This window comes from Anomaloglossus baeobatrachus, chromosome 2, assembly GCF_048569485.1.
Source record: "Anomaloglossus baeobatrachus isolate aAnoBae1 chromosome 2, aAnoBae1.hap1, whole genome shotgun sequence".
NCBI classification, from domain to species: domain Eukaryota; kingdom Metazoa; phylum Chordata; class Amphibia; order Anura; family Aromobatidae; genus Anomaloglossus; species Anomaloglossus baeobatrachus.
In genome coordinates this window covers 607,653,064-607,670,499 of record NC_134354.1, presented here as the reverse complement: position 1 = coordinate 607,670,499, position 17,436 = coordinate 607,653,064, and the positions used below count along the sequence as shown (strand labels likewise).

Below are 17,436 nucleotides of genomic sequence, written 5' to 3'. Positions count from 1 at the left end.
TGGTACGTACGGCGTCACAGCAACGTCACATGGCAGCCGTCCAATAGAAGCCCGCCCACCTCCTTCATTCGTCATTGCGGCTGGCCGCAGGTACGAGGTTGTTGCTCGTTCCTGCGGTGTCATACATAGCGATGTGTGCTGCCGTAGGAACAACTAACAACCTCGCTTCTGAATAGACAGCGATTTTTGGTAAGTGAACGACGTCTCACATACCAATGATTTTTTTCCTATTTTGCGATCGTTTAAGGTCGCTCATACGTGTTACACGCTGCAACGTCGCTAATGACGCCGGATGTACGTCACAACACCGTGACCCCGACGATATATCGTTAGCGATGTCGCAGGGTTTAAATGGCCCTTTACTGCAAGAAGGAGTTTGTTGGCCAATATCTGGCGATACATGATCCCATCCATACTCCCTTCAATACACTGCAGTCGTCCTGTCCTCTTTGCTCAGAAAGCACCCCCAAAGTATGATGTTATCATATCATATCAAGAGATGGGTGGAATCTCTTACATAAGATGGTGAGGATTGCGCCAAAGGCTGGAGATAAAAATCCAGATATATGCAGGGCCTCTCAAACAGACCACCAATCCCTGATACTATTGGTCTGCCCGGAGGTTCCGGGCGACCCTTGTGAATTTTGAGTAACATGTAGAAGGTGGGTATGACTGGGAACTTAGTTGTTAAAAAGTTCCTTTCCTTCAAAGAGATTATGTCATGTTCATGGGCCATAGAGAGCAATCCATCTAATTTCCTTTTGAAAGCACAGGTGGGGTCGGAGGGTAGTACCATATAGCACTCAGTATTAGAGAGTTGTCTCATAGCCTCTCTTAAATACATCTCAACTGGCCACAGAACCACGTTTCCCCCTTTGTCTGCCTCCTTGATGATAAATTCCTGGTTGTTACTTAGTTTGGACAGAGTCCGCCTCTCTTCTGCTGTAAGGTTATTACCCCTGTTGTTGTCGGGTTTAAGCTTATCAATATCCTTACAAATTTTATTGAAAAAAATCCCTACAGCAGGACAGAGGCCGAGGGAAGGTGTAGCCTGTGATAGGAGGCGCCTTGTGAATGGTATTTTTTGGCCAGAGTCTCTCTCACCTTCTTCCAGTAGGTCTAAAAGGTCACTAAACACCTGGCGATCTTCCGGTGGCAATGTATCCATCAGGTCAGGGCGGCTGTAGAGGTACTTGAAAGTGAGCTGCCTGCAAAAGAGATATACATCTTTAATTATGGTGAACTTGTCCATTTTGTTCATGGGTGCAAACGAAAGCCCCTTAGCCAGTAACTTGCTTTCCACATCGGACAATTGATACTGAGACAAGTTCACTATTTGTAAGTCACTTCCATTACCTTCTACCAGTTCCGTCTCCGGCTCCTTGTTTCCCTCTGAGGGGGCGATTGCCAGGGATGGATTCTCCTGTTTCTCCTTTTGACATTTGATTTTCCGGCGACCCCTCCTGGTACGTTTTCCTGATCGCTGGTGTCGGTGGACAAAAAATCACTCGAAGAGGGCTCGGAGGCTGCAGGGGTGACATCTGTTTCTCTGCCAACTGGTCTACGCTTGTTACCTCTATGAGACCACCTATAGGCTCTATTTTCGGCATAGTCATTTTTGTCTCTCTGGAACTTACTCTTCTTTCCTTTAATAACATCCTTTTCAAAATTGTCAAGGATGACCTTAAGTTTATTTTGAAAAGGATTTACAACTGTTTGTGGGTCTTGCTGGCGTAAAATATGCTCTTTATTATTAATTTCTTCCTTCAATTGCGTAAGTAATGAACGGTCATGATCAATTAACATGTCTAAAATAATAAATGAGCACGTTTGCAGGCCCTGCTCCCAAGTGATTCTAAATTGGGTGTCCGTCTCCCAAGCTGGGAATATTTGTACCCTCAAACCTCTAGGTGTAATTTTGAGTTTTTTATATTCTTCCAGGGTCCTGATATTCCACCATACTTTTACTACTCTTTTATGCAGATTAATCAAGTCCTGCATAAGTTGTTGATTCTCGTCCTGGGGGACTGTTGGCCTCCCCAGAACGTCAGGGCTTTCAGACGTGCCAAATATATCAGAGGATTGGTTGGACCAAGCCACCTCCCTTGCTGCTAGATCCATGTGAAAAGGGTTCTGGTTAAAGATTGTGCCACAATATCTAACACAACACAGATTCTGTTGGGAATATCTATAAAGTCTATATATATATAGAATTCAAATAGCCCAAAATTTAGGGTGTGCCTCCTTCCGAAAGGTTGTACAGAACAACCAATGGGGAAACGAAAAAAAGGGGAGGAAGGGCACTACCCAGTGGGATCTCCTGGTATACAGAAAATTTATGAGAAGAGAAAAAGAGAAGAGGTATACCAAAACGCGGGATCACCACAATATTAACCAATGAATATTAAATTTTATTAGGTTATTAAAGAACCAGAACAGCCTCGCTTCTGAATAGACAGCGATTTTTGGTAAGTGAACGACGTCTCACATACCAATGATTTTTTTCCTATTTTGCGATCGTTTAAGGTCGCTCATACGTGTTACACGCTGCAACGTCGCTAATGACGCCGGATGTACGTCACAACACCGTGACCCCGACGATATATCGTTAGCGATGTCGCAGGGTTTAAATGGCCCTTTACTGCAAGAAGGAGTTTGTTGGCCAATATCTGGCGATACATGATCCCATCCATACTCCCTTCAATACAGTGCAGTCGTCCTGTCCTCTTTGCTCAGAAAGCACCCCCAAAGTATGATGTTATCATCCTTATGCTTTACACTTTTGATGGTGTTTTTGGGGTTGTTCTCATACTTCTTCCTGCAAACATGGCAAATAAAGTTTAGACCAAAAAGTTCTATTTTGGTCTCATCTGACCTCATGACCTTATCACCTGCCTTCTCCGGATCATCTAGATGGTCATTGGCGAGCTTCAAATGAGCTTGGACATGTGATGGCATGAGCAGGGGAACCTTGGGTGCCCTGCAGGATTTTAATCCATGATAGCATAGTGTGTTACTAACAGTAATCTTTTGAGACTGTGGTCCCAGCTCTCTACAGGTCACCGACCAGGTCCTCCTGTGTAGTTCTGAGCTGATAGGTGTATATATTGTGTTTAAATGTAAGGTTACTCCTTCCTAGCACGTGACACTTTACCTTCCATTTATAGTTCTATATTGTACTAATTTTGTACTTTATCCTTATTTATTGATGTCTTTGCGCACTTTATCAGTATACTGTGCAATATGCAGATTGTTGTGCAAACGTTGTGCACTTTTTCACCCACGGGATGCTGGGAAGGGAATATGTGGGCCGGGTCTTGCTATCAATTTCCGCCCCTGTCTGTCCACCCGCGCCGGAATTAACATATATGACGGCGAAAGTGGAGGAAGGCTAGGCAGGCAGACCTGTTGCACCTGTCAATCAAATAGCAGTACATTGCTGGAACTTTACTTGCACATATTTCTGAAATAAAACCTCCAATCTCAGAATAAAAGGTATGCTTACATTCAGCATCCTAGCGCCAGTATAGCACCGGCTTTATTTTATATAGGAAAATCCTGACGGATGGTTCCCTTTAAAGAAAAAATAAATGAAAGTTAATTGAAATTTGAGGCTTATTTTGGGTAGGTAACACATATTTTTTAATATTTTTTTTTTCCCATTGAAATGAATGATTTTGGATGACCCTAATAATGCTGGGTCCATGGAAATTACCTAACCAATTGCAAAATGATTGCTAAATAGATGAGCGTAGTTTAGTTTCAGAGTTCTTACACATCTTGTATTATAAGGAGCTTACTTTCTTCTTTACATTTCTGTATTTTATTGTGTTCCGCCTCACTGGCGCTGTGTGTGGTCATACATTGTAGGAAAAGCAAGCGGCAGAGTGTTTCCATTGTGAGAGGTGGTGTTATAGGAGGCAATAATTGCTTGTGTTATGCTGTGCTTGCATCGTGGGGTTTACCATATGTTCTACTGTCATAACTTCATTGACCTTGTAATTGCTTCTAATGTGTTGGTACGTACAGTATTTTTCAGAAAGTAAATCCTAAACGGCAGCAGTATATACTTTAACTGCTGATTGCAATGTTCGCGGGCCGTGTACTTCTGTCTCCTCTCTGTTCATACTGTTACTTTTGTTTTTGTATGCATTTAGTAGAAAATTAGAATTGATTATTGCATTTCTTGGCAGCTCGTACAAAAGTCTAACATTTTAATTGTATTCTATGTCTTATTCCTTCCTTCTAGCTTGAACACTCCACCTGGCACAAAAATAAAGCTATTAGGAACTGTTGAAGTGAAAAATGGATGCTTGCTTTTGGATGACACCAACACAGTCGTGCTTGGAGGTGAAGTGGAACCGCTCATAGAGAAATGGGAGCTGCAGAGGGTGAGGCGCGCACAAATCACTTTCAGCTCTTGTTGCTGGTGTGTTACTAAATTGACTCTTCCAGGCAGAGAATGAATATCCTTTTGGAAGCATGCATCCAATATTGCCCTTTATAGCTGTATTTACTCCAGCCAAGCAGCACTAACAGAAGGCATTTACTGCAGGCATTGTAATGATTGAGACCTGGAACCATTTCATCAGTTTTTTGGTGTGAATTTTCAGACTGTTTGGTAAAAATACATTCATTTGTTATAAGATCTAACACTGTGTGATCTAAAATTCTGTACATCCTAGGCTGTGCAAATGTTTGGAGCGGGTGTTGAAAAAAAATACTGGAAAGTATGCTTGCTTTATCTGGCTTCAACAGAGGCCTGATCTCAGCATCAAGATAGACAGATTTGTGCAATCCTGCATCCACAGATCTGTGGGTAGTAGAGATGAGTGGACCCGTGGAAGTTCGGTTTTGAGGGTTCAGCCAGACTTTAGATAAAGTTCGGTTTGATTGGAACTCAGAGTTGGTCTGAACCCCAATGTAAGTCACTAATTGGGCAGTTCAGCTCTGCTGTAGCTCACACTGGGCTGAGCACCGAGTGTACCTGAGCACAGCGATGATCAAGCTAGTGGTTTCATACGGAAAGCACCCAATCTCCTAATCCAAACTCAGGTTTGTTTTTTTTTTGTTTTCTTTAAAGTCTGTGTTTGGTACGAACAAATCAAAATAATATGATTAGATCCAACACTCCGTCCTTAATATAAAAAATTAATCCTTTTTAATTCCATTAAAATTCCAATTAAAAAAAATGCATGTTCCAAGCCTTAAGGCTTCTTTACACCCAGCGACATCGCTGGCGATGTCGCTCGTGAAAGCACCTGCCCCCGTAGTTTGTGCGTCACGGGTAAATGGCTGCCCTTGGCGCATAATATCGCTAGGACCCGTCACACATACCTTCCTAACGACGTCGCTGTGGCCGGCAAGCAGCCTCTTTACTAAGGGGGCGGTTCGTGTGGCGTCACACTGACGTCACACGGCAGGCGTCCAATAGAAGCGGAGGGGCGGAGAGCAGCCGCATGAAAGTCACGCCCACCTCGTTGCCGGAGGACGCAGGTACGGTGTTGTTCGTCGTTCCTGGGGTGTCACACGTAGCAATGTGTGCTGCCTCAGGAACGACGAACAACTTACGTCCAAAATCAGCAACGATATTTGGGAAATGGACGACGTGTCAACTATCAACGATTTGGTAAGTATTTTGTATCGTTAGCGGTCGCTCGTACGTGTCACACGCAACGACGTCGCTAACTAGGCCCGATGTGCGTCATGAATTCCGTGACCCCAACGACATCTCGTTAGCGATGCGTGTAAAACCCCCTTTAGGCTTTGGCTTACACGTTTCAGACATAAGTCCTTACTTATGATGCCTATGAATGAAGACTTATGTCCGAAATGCGTAAGGTGGAGCCTAAAGTTCGGAACATGCATTTTTTTTATTGGAATCTGAATGGAACAATAAAAGATTTTTTTTGTTTTTATATGAAGGTTGGCGTGCTGGATCTAGTCATATTACTTTGGCTTGTGAGTGTGGACACCAGCCATGGTGATCCATGCACCTTGTGGATCCATTTTTGAGTGGTGAGCTGTAGTTTGTGTTTTGTCATTTTGGTAAGAGCACCGAATCTCAGGTGCGCTCATCTCTAGTGATTAGTTCTCTGCAATGTTTGGAACAACCTTCTTGCTGATCTCCTTTAGGAACTGTGTACAAGTGCATGGTGAAGGATTGATGCTTTGATGCTGTTTTGATGGCAAAAAGTGTTCACAGCAAATATTGATTTTTTTATTTAGATTTCTCTGTTCTTCTGTTACTTTGCATTTTGTGAATTGATAAAAATAAATTATTACCCCTTCTGAAAGCATTCCTACTTAGCAGCTTTTTTTCACAAATGTCTAAAGACAGATGTACAGTACTTGTACAATCTAGAATGGCTCCGATTCAAAGAAACTATATAGTATTGCTCTGTAGTATATACTAATACAGAAAACAGATGTTTACGATTTTAAGGCAAAAAAAAAAATGTCCTTATGAAGTTACAAAAGCCTAAAGTGTTGTGTTAGTAATCCGCTTTTCAAAGGGATCTAATATACTTGTACAGATTTACCAAGTCTATCTGTCATATCTTTTAGTGGTGTCTTAGGCTCATGTTAAGTGTCTCTAATACTCAAGAGAATAAGAGTTGTGATAACTGAAAACAAAATATGTGACAGCTGTGATCTGCCTTAACAATGCCCTAAATCATAAGAAAAAAATATATAAGGAGATGATATGTTATATGAAGATTGGCAATCAGGCATATTTTGAGAAACAAATAGAAACTTTCAGCTCACCATGCATTGCTCTTTAAAAGCAAGCTCCACCACACTCTGTGTTCAGAATATCCTCCGTGTTGGCTTCGAGTGAAACCGCTTTTCAAGAAGAGATCATCCGGTTGTCATTCATTAATTTAAAACATAGAAACTGTATTCTATTGATTTAAAATCCACATAATCAGAAATCTACATAACCAGAGAGGTGCCTTAAGAAGCTCAAATTGGGGCGTTCTACAGACAACAGACATTTAATACGTGGAAACTAATCCCCTGGTGTTGTAAGAGATCGCAACACCTAAAAAGGCTCATAAGTAAAGGCCCAGCTGCTTCTGGTCCGCAGATTGGTTACATCTAACTTGGAAGTTAAGAAATGTGAAGACGTGGATATGCCGCACTGCTATAAGGTCCCTTTACACACTGAGACTTTCTAGCAATCCCACCAGCGATCCGATCTGGCCGGGATCGCTGGAAAGTCTCTACATGGTCACTGGTGAGCTGTCAAATGGGCAGATCTCACCAGCGACCAGCCAGCAGCGACTCGTGTAACAATGCTGCGCTTGGTAACCAGGGTAAATATCAGGTAACCAAGCAAATTGCTTTGCTTGGTTACCCGATATTTACTCTGGTTACCAGCGTACACCGCTTACAGTCTGCCACCGCTGGCTCCCTGTACACGTAGCTAAGGTATACATCGGGTTACTAAGCAAAGCGCTTTGCTTAGTTACCCGATATTTACCCTGGCTATGTGTGCAGGGAGCCAGCTCTAGCAGCCTGTAAGCGGCGGACACCGGTAACCAGGGTAAATATCAGGTAACCAAGCAAAGCGCTTTGCTTAGTTACCCGATATTTACCCTGGTTACCAGTGTACACCGCTTACACACAGTCGGTGCTCGTTGGTCCCCGCTGTCAAACACAGCGATGCGTGCTGCACATTAGGGATCAATGGACCAAAAAATGGTCCTGAACAACTTGTAGCGATCAGCGACCTCACAACGGGGACCAGGTCACTGATACGTGTCACACACTGCAATATTGCTGGGCAGGTCGCTATTCCGTCACAAAACCGGTGACGTTACAGCGATATCGCTAGCGATGTTGCAGTGTGTAAAGGGGCCTATAGTCTCAACAGATAGAGATGTCTGAAAACACTTGAGATAGTCAGGTAGGTAATTTTGTTTTATTTCTCTTATGAGCCTCCTCACTCTCACCGATTTATATCAATCACGATCTTCATTCAGTTACTGTACATCTGCCCATTTCTTTTCCCTATACCTTTAACCATCCCTCACTATTTAAAGTATATATTCCTCTTTTGTTCTTTCACTTCTCCCTTATTTATTTATCCTTTGTTTTTTTTGGTTCCTTTCACTTTTTTATTATCTTTTTTTTTATCTCTTCTCTTACTTCCTATTTTATCTTCCTACCTAATCACCAGTCCATTAGCTTCCTTCTCCTCCTATTCTGCTATTTTCTTTTTTTATTGTACTTTTGCTTTTCTCTCTTCTCTATACTAAGTTTCTTTCCTCATATACAGTGGGTACGGAAAGTATTCAGACCCCTTTAAACTTTTCACTTTTGTTTCATTGCAGCCATTTGGTAAATTCAAAAAAGTTCATTTTTTTCTCATTAATGTACACTCTGCACACCATCTTGACAGAAGAAAAAAAAAAGAAATATAGACATTTTTGCAAATTTATTAAACAAGAAAAACTGAAGTATCACATGGTCATAATTATTTAGACCCTTTGCTCAGTATTGAGTAGAAGCACCCTTTTAAGCTAGTACAGCCATGATGCTTGTTGGGAATGATGCAACAAGTTTTTCACACCTGGATTTGGGAATCGTTTGCCCTTCTTCCTTGTAGATCCTCTTCAGCTCCGTCAGGTTGGATGGTGAACGTTGGTGCACAGCCATTTTCAGGTCTCTCTAGAGATGCTCAATTGGGTTTAGGTCAGGGCTCTGGCTGGGCCAGTCAAGAATGGTCACAGAGTTGTTCTGAAGCCACGCCTTTCTTATTTTAGCTGTGTGCTTAGAGTCATTGTCTTGTTGGAAGGTGAACCTTCGGCCAAATCTGAGGTCCAGAGCATTCTGGAAGGGGTTTTCTTTCAGGATATCTCCATACTTGGCTGCATTCATCTTTCCTTCAATTGCAACCAGTCGTCCTGTCCCTGCAGCTGAAAAACACCCCATAGCATAATGCTGCCACCACCATGTTTCACTGTTGGGATTGTATTGGGCAGGTGATGAGCAGTGCCTGGTTTTCTCCACACATACCGCTTAGAATCATCACTAAATAGTTCTATCTTTGTCTCATAAGATCAGATAATCTTATTTCTCATAGTCTGGGAGTCCCTCGTGTTTTTTTGCAAACCTATCTGCGGACTTACATATGCCACTCTGCCATAAAGGCCCGGTGGAGGAGGGCTACAGTGATAGTTGACTTTGTGCAACTTCCTCCCATATCCCTACTGCATATCTGGAGCTCAGCCACAGTGATCTTGGGGTCTTTTTTTTTTTTTTTTTTACCTCTCTCACCAAGGCTCTTCTCCCACGATTGCTCAGTTTGGACGGACGGCCAGGTCTAGGAAGAGTTCTGGTGGTCCAAAATTTCTTCCATGTAAGGATTATGGAGGCCACTGTGCTCTTAGGAATCTTGAGCACTGCAGAAATTCTTTTGTAACCTTGGCCAGATCTGTGCCTTGCCACAATTCTGTCTCTGGGCTCCTTGGGCAGTTCCTTTGACCTCAGGATTCTCATTTGATCTGACATGCACTGTGACCTGCCAGGTCTTGTATAGACAGATGTGTGCCTTTCCAAATCAATTCCTATCAGTTTAATTAAACACAGCTGGACTCAAATGAAGGAGTAGAACCATCTCAAGGAGGATCACAAGGAAATGGACAGCATCTGACTTCAATATGAGTGTCTGAGCAAAGGGTCTAAATACTTATGACCATGTGATATTTCAGTTTTTCTTGTTTACTAGTATAGGACTAGTAAAATAAAATAAAAAAAAAAAGTTTATAAAAAAAAAAATAAGTTCAAATCACCCCCCATTCGCCCCATTGAAAACTAAAGGGTTAAAAAAATTAAAAAAAATACACACATTTGGTATTGCCGCATTCAGAAATGCCTGATTTATCAAAATATAAAATCAATGAATCTGATCAGTAGACGGCGTAGCGGCAAAAAAATTCCAAATGCCAAAATTACGTTTTTTGGTCGCTACAGATTTTGCGCAAAATGCAATAACAGATGTTCAAAACATAGCATCTGCGCAAAAATGGTACTGTATAAAACATCAGCTCGAGACGGAAAAAATAAGCAGTCACTGAGCCATAGATCCCGAAAAATGAGAACGCTACGGGTTTTGGAAAATGGCACAAAACGTGCGCTACTTTTTTGGACAACCTTGTGAATTTTTTTTACCCCTTAGATAAAAGTAAACCTATACATGTTTGGTGTCTACAAACGTGCACCAACCTCACAGCAACACATCAGTTTTACCATATAGTGAACACTGTGAATAAAATATCTCAAAAACTAGTGTGCGATCGCACTTTTTTTCGCAGTTTTTCTACACTTTAAATTTTTTGGCTGTTTTCCAATACACTATATAAAAAAAACTTATGGTTTAATTTAAAAGTACAGCTCATCCCACAAAAAACAAGCCCTCATATGGCAAGAGTGACTGAAAAATAAAAAAAGTTATGGCTCTCGGAAGAAAGAGAGCAAAAAAAACGGAAAAAACAAAAACGCTCGGGGGTGAAGGGGTTAAAAATAAAGGCATTAAAAAAAAATGCCCATGTGGTATCGCCGCTTTCAAACAAGTTTGATCCGTCAAAATATAAAAATAATCTGATGTGGTAAACCCTATAAACAGAAAAAAAATAAATGGCTCCAAAATTAAGGGTTTTTTTTTTGGTTGCTTCAATGCCACAAAAAATGCTGTAACAAGCGATCAAACTGTCATGTGTGTCCCAATATGGTACTAATAAAAAAACATTATGGGTCTCGGAAAATGGCAACAAAAAAGATTATTTTTTTTTTTCTTCATTTGTCTGATCTTTTTTTTTCACCCCTAAAATAATAAAAAAAATTGGACATATTTGGTAACGTAGTAATCATACTGGTGAGGAGAATCCTATCGCCGGGTAACTTTTACCAAATAATGTATGCCGTAAAAACAATTCCCAAAAATCAATGCCAGAATAGCATTTTTTTCCCACTGATTCACCACACTTTCTTTGCTTTAAATAGGTGTAGAAAATACACACAAGGAGTGCTATATTCAAACATATAAATCATTTATTGAATACAAAAATACATATACTAAACATCTTAAAATAACATCATGTTATAGAATGGTTGACTCCAAAAGAGAGAGGGTAACCAATGACCATGTGTCCAGTGGCAAAATATGAAGATGGTTCATGTTATTTTAAGATGTTTTCTGTATGTATTTTTTGTATTCAATAAATGATTTATATGTTTGAATATAGCACTCCTTGTGTGTATTTTCTACACATATTTAACGCAATTGTATTTATGGAGTTTATTCTCAACTACCAATCCATCATATAGAAAGGGAATAACTAATAATTCAGTATGATTTATATACATATCCCTCCCTTCGTTAGATCTGTGTTTTTTTGCACATTAGAATTCTTTTGCCCGTTTTCCAGTTCACTATGTGGTGAAATTAGTGGTGCCATTCAAAAGTACAACTCGTCCCTTCAAAAAACAAAACAAGCCCTCACACATCTATGTAGACAGATAAAAGAAGTTTTGGCTCTGATCGGAAAGGGAGGAAAAACTGAAACCGCATACATGGAAATTGGCCCTGTCGTGAAGGGGTTGATACAATAACGGTAATTTTAGTTGTGATCAGTTTTACCTCTAGTAAATGCTTTTTATACACTTTTTTTTTGCAAGAATGCATGAAATAAAATATTTATGCGGTTTGCAAAAATGAAGCCTTAATAATCACACGGTGCTTGTTGGATTTGTCTTGGTTCTGTACGGTTTCTCTCCATTGAGTTTTGTGTTTTCCCGATCACAATCATTGCTTTTCCAGTGCGTAGTTTAATTTCTTCCATACTGATTACACTAATCTTTCTTTTAGTGTTGTGTTTCCTTTATTCTGCGTTGTGTGCGGTGATTGCGATGCTGGCTCCTCCACTGCTCAGCTTTACCTCCATCATGTTTCTACAATAACAATCCATTTGCAGCTGTACACCGGTGCCAAGCTGTATTTCTGCTGTGCGTGGTATACAGCAACATAATTATTATTAATACTTATGTTATATGGGCACGTGCATGTTTATGGAAGATTACGGCTGCTGGGGGATTTAAGCTGGGTTTACACACCATTTCTACCACAATAAATGGAAATCATAGGGCACAATCTGACCCAGTAAATGTTTCCAATCTGATCACGGTTATTGCTGCAGTTATAGCTCCTACTGTTAATTGGATTGGAAAACCCCATTATGAGGATCCTATAGGAGACCATCACTTGTAGGGATAACTCTTATCAGTAGATATGGCCTGGGTGGACAATGCTAATAGTATAGTTTAGGATGCAATTAAGTGTGCATGCACAATACTCTGTATAATTCACGTGACAGCTGAAAATAGTCTTTGCTCTCCAAGACCTGTGCTGTATAAAGCCGGTGTTACATGCATCTTTCACAGGCTGAGATTGTGTTTGTAATTGCAAATAGAAGGCTCTTAAAGGGGTGGTCCACCCATATTTTTTATTGTCTAGATCGATATTATATTGCGAAACAATGTTTTTCTCAAATACCTTATGTTGGCAATAGTGCCTGTGAGAGGCGCTATTGCCGACCGCTGTTCCCCGCACCGTGAACTCAGGGATGCGGTGACGTCACATCAAGTTCCTGTTACACCGCAGCCGGCCGCAGTGTCAGTGAGTGATGGGCTGTGGGCGGTGTTTCACTGCTCATCAGAGCCCATCAGCTCCCTCCTCCTTCACAGCAAAGCGCTGCAAGCAGTTGACACGTTGAGCTGTGACAAGCAGTGAAGCACCGCCCACCGCTCAGTGAGTCAGGAAGACTGGGGCCGACAGCAGGGATGTGACGTCACCGGATCCCCAAGGTCACGGAGCCCGAGGGTCAGGCATGGGAAACAGCGGTCCGCAATAGCGCCTCTCACAGGCACTATTGCCAACATAAGGTATTTGAGAGAAACATTGTTTCTCAATAAAATATCGATCTAGAAAATAAAAAATATGGGTGAACCATCCTTTTAAATAGTTTTTCTAGAAAATCTTCACGCATTCTCATTCCTCCATGTTCATTATCTTGTCTATGCAAGACTTGTTTTTATATTGCACTCCTTCCATCCTATGATTGAGCTATGCTGCCACGTTGGTCTCTTGCCGATTAGCCGAAATGACAGTAGAGAAACATTTACACATATCTGCAACGTTACATTCATTTTATTGGTTGGTACTGAACTTTTCCCATTCTGGGCCACTATTTAGAAATGTTAGTTATCCCACCACAGTATAACAAAAATTAAAGTAGACCTACTATCCATTGGCTATATAGAAAGATGTAATGAACATAAGACTGACATTCGTGACCTGAACAAGTGATTCGTACAACTTTTTGCTGCAATGTAGAGGTTACATACAAAACAGGGGAACCACAATAAAGCAATGAAAAACAGGAGACCCTGGAATTATCAAGAACAGTGTTCCCCAACTCCAGTCCTCAAGAGCCACCAACAGTGCGTGTCTTTTGGATTTCCTTAGCATTGCACAGGGATGGAATTATCACCTGCACAGATGAGGATTCCATCACCTTTGCAATACTAAGGAAATCCTGAAAACAGGCACTGTTGGTGGCTCTTGAGGACTGGAGTTGGGGAACACTGATTTAGGGTCATACACATTTCCAAATGATGACTGGAGTAGCAAACATTGATAAGTCATGACATTCAAGCCACCTGCCTATTAAGGTAGATTTCCTTAGTACCACAAATATACCCCTGGCCCATCAAAGCATAGACCTCCACAAGACCTATGGTGTCTGCCACCAAAATACTTGTAGTACTTCCTTAAGACGTCCTGTCACCAAGACATTCGTGGCCAGTTTTGTGCTTGCTTTCATTCTTATTACTACTGACTTTGTAATGATGCTGTTCATTTTACCTTGCAAGGCACTGAAAAATAGGGGAAAAAAATCAAAGTGTGCTGAAATTGTGAAAAAAGTGCTATTCAGCTATTTTTATTTGTGGGGCAGGGGTTACTTTTTACTGTATTTATTTTGTAATAGCATGGCAACCATTTTTTTTTTTTAAAGTAAATCTAAATTCAAGCGTGCTATTGACATGAATTTTTCACCAGATGTCTAGAACAATTAATCCAATCCCACTCAGGCAAATAAATCAAACCATAGATATCCAAAACATTGTGTAATAATGAGAAATGACACAGGGAAAAAGTGTTGAACACCTGAAGAAAGAGGCGCAAAAAGACTTGGAAAGTCATGACACTAGCTGAAATCTATCAGTAATTAAAAAGCAATCCTGCCAATTAGTGAAAAATATTAGCTGGTTCAACTGATTTACCTATAAAAAGGGGTCTCATTACCAAGGTGCCACACAAGAAACGTCTCATGATGGGGAAAAAACAGTGAGCTATCTCAAGACCCTTGCAACCTTATTGATGCAAAACATATTGATGGCATTGGTTACAGAAGAATTTCTAAACTACTGAAGGCTCTAGTGAGCACTGTTTGGGCCATAAGCCAGAAGTAGAATCAACCCTTATTTCACCATAAACTGTCCACAACCAGGATAAAAGGGACATTTCAGCAAGATACTAATCCCAAAAAGCACAGCCAAGTAAAACTGTCAATTGGCTTCTGAAAAGAAAAAATAAAGCTGCTAGAATGCCCTAACTGATCACCTGACCTGAATCCAGTAGAAAATTTATGAAAGAAACTAAATCTCATAGTTCATAGCCGTCCATGGAACCTTCAGGATTTGAAAAGTGTTTGTGTGGAAGAATTGGCTAATTACATACCTGAGCAATGCATGTTAATTAGCTTCTCCATACAGGAGGCATCTTGAAGCTGTCATCAATGACAAATACATTTCAGTAAGGCTATGTGCGCACTTACCGGATTTTGCCGCGGATTTTCCGCGGATTTGCTGCATGTTTCGCTGCAGAAAATGTTCATAACATCTCTGCAGTGAATCACCAGCAAATCCTATGGAGAAAAAAAATCCTGTGCGCACTGGGCGGAATTTGACAGCTGCATGTTTTGCTGCGGGAATCCCGCAGCAAAAACAAGTGCATGTCACTTCTTTTCCGCACGTCGCTGCGGGATTTCACTCCATTGACTCCAATGTAATCGTGAAATCCCGCAGGGAATAACGCAGGCAGCAAATTCTGTGCGGTTCACTGCGTTTTCCTGCGTTATTCCCTGCGGTATTTTGCGGTTTACCTCCGGTAATGTACATCACTTGCTTGCGGTTTTGCAGGGAAGTGATGTCATTACAGGAAGAGGAAGCGGAGCAGAGAGTAAACACAAACACATCACAGACACACACACATCACAGACATAGATCACATAGACACAGACACATAGAACACACATAGAAAGAAAACGGAAATATAGAAAACAAAGAACGTGGGCTTCGCTGTATTTTTACCTTCCAGCCGAGGTAAGCACACAGCGGCGGCCCGGTATCCTCAGGCTGGGGAGGGAGAGGGGCAGGGTTAATGTCCCCCGCCTCACTCCCCCTCCGGCAGCCGAGAATATCAGCCGCAGCTGCCCCGGGACTGTCGCATCCATTATGCGGCAGCACCGGGAGTGTCCTCGGCTCTTCCTGCCGCCGTGTAGCAGTGGCGGTCAGGGTAATATAATAAGGGGTTAATGGTGGGGGATCACCGCCATTAACTCCAGGCTTGATCATGGCAGCGTCTATGTGACAGCTGACATGATCAACCCGTAAGTAAAGTGAAAAAAAACACAGACACCAAAAATCCTTTATTTTAAATAAAACACACAAGCCTCGTTCACCATTTTATTAACCCCTCCCGCAACAAAACTCCGGCGTAATCCACACAGCTCCGGCATAATCCACAGCTCCGGCTCCGGCGTCCTGCACTGCTGACATCCAGCCGCGACTGTCACAGACACAGGCTGAATGCAGCAGACAGCAGAGGTAATTACCGGTCATTTCCCACGGCCGGTAATGTGAACTCACTGCCGACCGTGGGAAATGCAGCGATCTGTCATCTATCTATCCCTCTATCTATCCCTCTATCTATTCTTCTGTCTCTTTATCTATCTATCTATCTATTTATCTACTATCTCAGAATTAAATGACTTTTTTTTTTTTTTTTTTTCTTTTCAATGTGCTTTATTGCATTGAATGCAATAAAGCACATCCCAACCCGCACGCGGCAAAACCGCGGCAATACCGCGAATAATACTGCGGTAAAACCGCAGCAAACCGCGGCAAACCGCATGCGGTTTTCGGGTGCGGTTTCCCGCGGTTTTTTACCGCGGGTGCGGTAATCTTTGAGAGCATGCGGAATTTTCTCAAGAAAATTCCATTTCCCAGTGCGCACATAGCCTAAGTGTGTTCAACACTTTTTCTCTGTATCATCTCTCATTACTACACATGAATAAATGTATGGAAATCTATGGTTCGAATTAGATATAGATATATTACAGTGACTTGCGAAAGTATTCGGTCCCCTTGAATTTTTTAACCTTTTCCCACATTTCAGGCTTCAAACATAAAGATGAAAATTTTAATGTTCTGGTGAAGAATCAACAACAAGTAGGACACAATTGTGAAGTTGAACAAAATGTATTGCTTATTTTAAACTTTTGTAAAAAAAGAATAAACTGAAAATTGGGGCGTGCAATATTATTCGTCCCCTTTCAGTGCAGCAAACTCACTCCAGAAGTTCATTGACGATCTCTGAATGATCCAATGTTGTCCTAAATTACTGGTGATGATAAATATAAGCCACCTGTGTGTAATCAAATCTCCATACAAATGCACCTGCTCTGTGATAGTCTCAGTGTTGTGTTTAAAGCGCAGAGAGCATCATGAAGACCAAGGAACACAACAGGCAGGTCCGTGATACTGTTGTGGAGATGTTTAATGCTGGATTTGGTTACAAAAAGATTTCCACAACTTTAAACATCCCAAAAAGCACTGTGCAAGCGAGTATCATACCACTGCAAATCTACCAAGACCCGGCCGTCCATCCAATTTTTCATCTCAAACAAGGAGAAGACTGATCAGAGATGCAGCCAAGAGGCCTATGATCACTCTGGATGAACTTCAGAGATCTACAGCTGAGGTGGGAGAGTCTGTCCATAGGACAACAATCAGTGGTACACTGCACAAATCTGCCTTTATGGAAGAGTGGCAAGAAGAAAGCCATTTCTCAAAGATATCCATAAAAAGTGTCATTTAAAGTTTGCCACAAGCCACCTGGGAGACACACCAAACAAGTGGAAGAAAGCTTTTTGGGCCCAATGCCAATCGATTTGTTTGGCGTAAAAGCAACACAGCTCATCACCCTGAACACACCATCCCCACTGTCAAACAGGGTGGTGGCAGCATCATGGTTTGTTCCTGCTTTTCTTCAGCAGGGACAGGGAAGATAGTTAAAATTGATGGGAA

At 41.5% G+C, this 17,436-nt stretch overlaps 1 protein-coding gene across 1 annotated transcript in view; it reads left to right on the top strand.

Moving 5' to 3' along the window:
* The window catches only part of TDRD3 (tudor domain containing 3), a 419,212-nt gene that overhangs the window by 252,436 nt on the left and 149,340 nt on the right, over positions 1 to 17,436 (top strand). Inside the window, exon 5 of the mRNA XM_075334376.1 lies at positions 4,250 to 4,391. Within this exon, the coding sequence (XP_075190491.1) occupies positions 4,250 to 4,391 (142 nt within the window). The remainder of the gene's footprint in view (positions 1 to 4,249; positions 4,392 to 17,436) is intronic.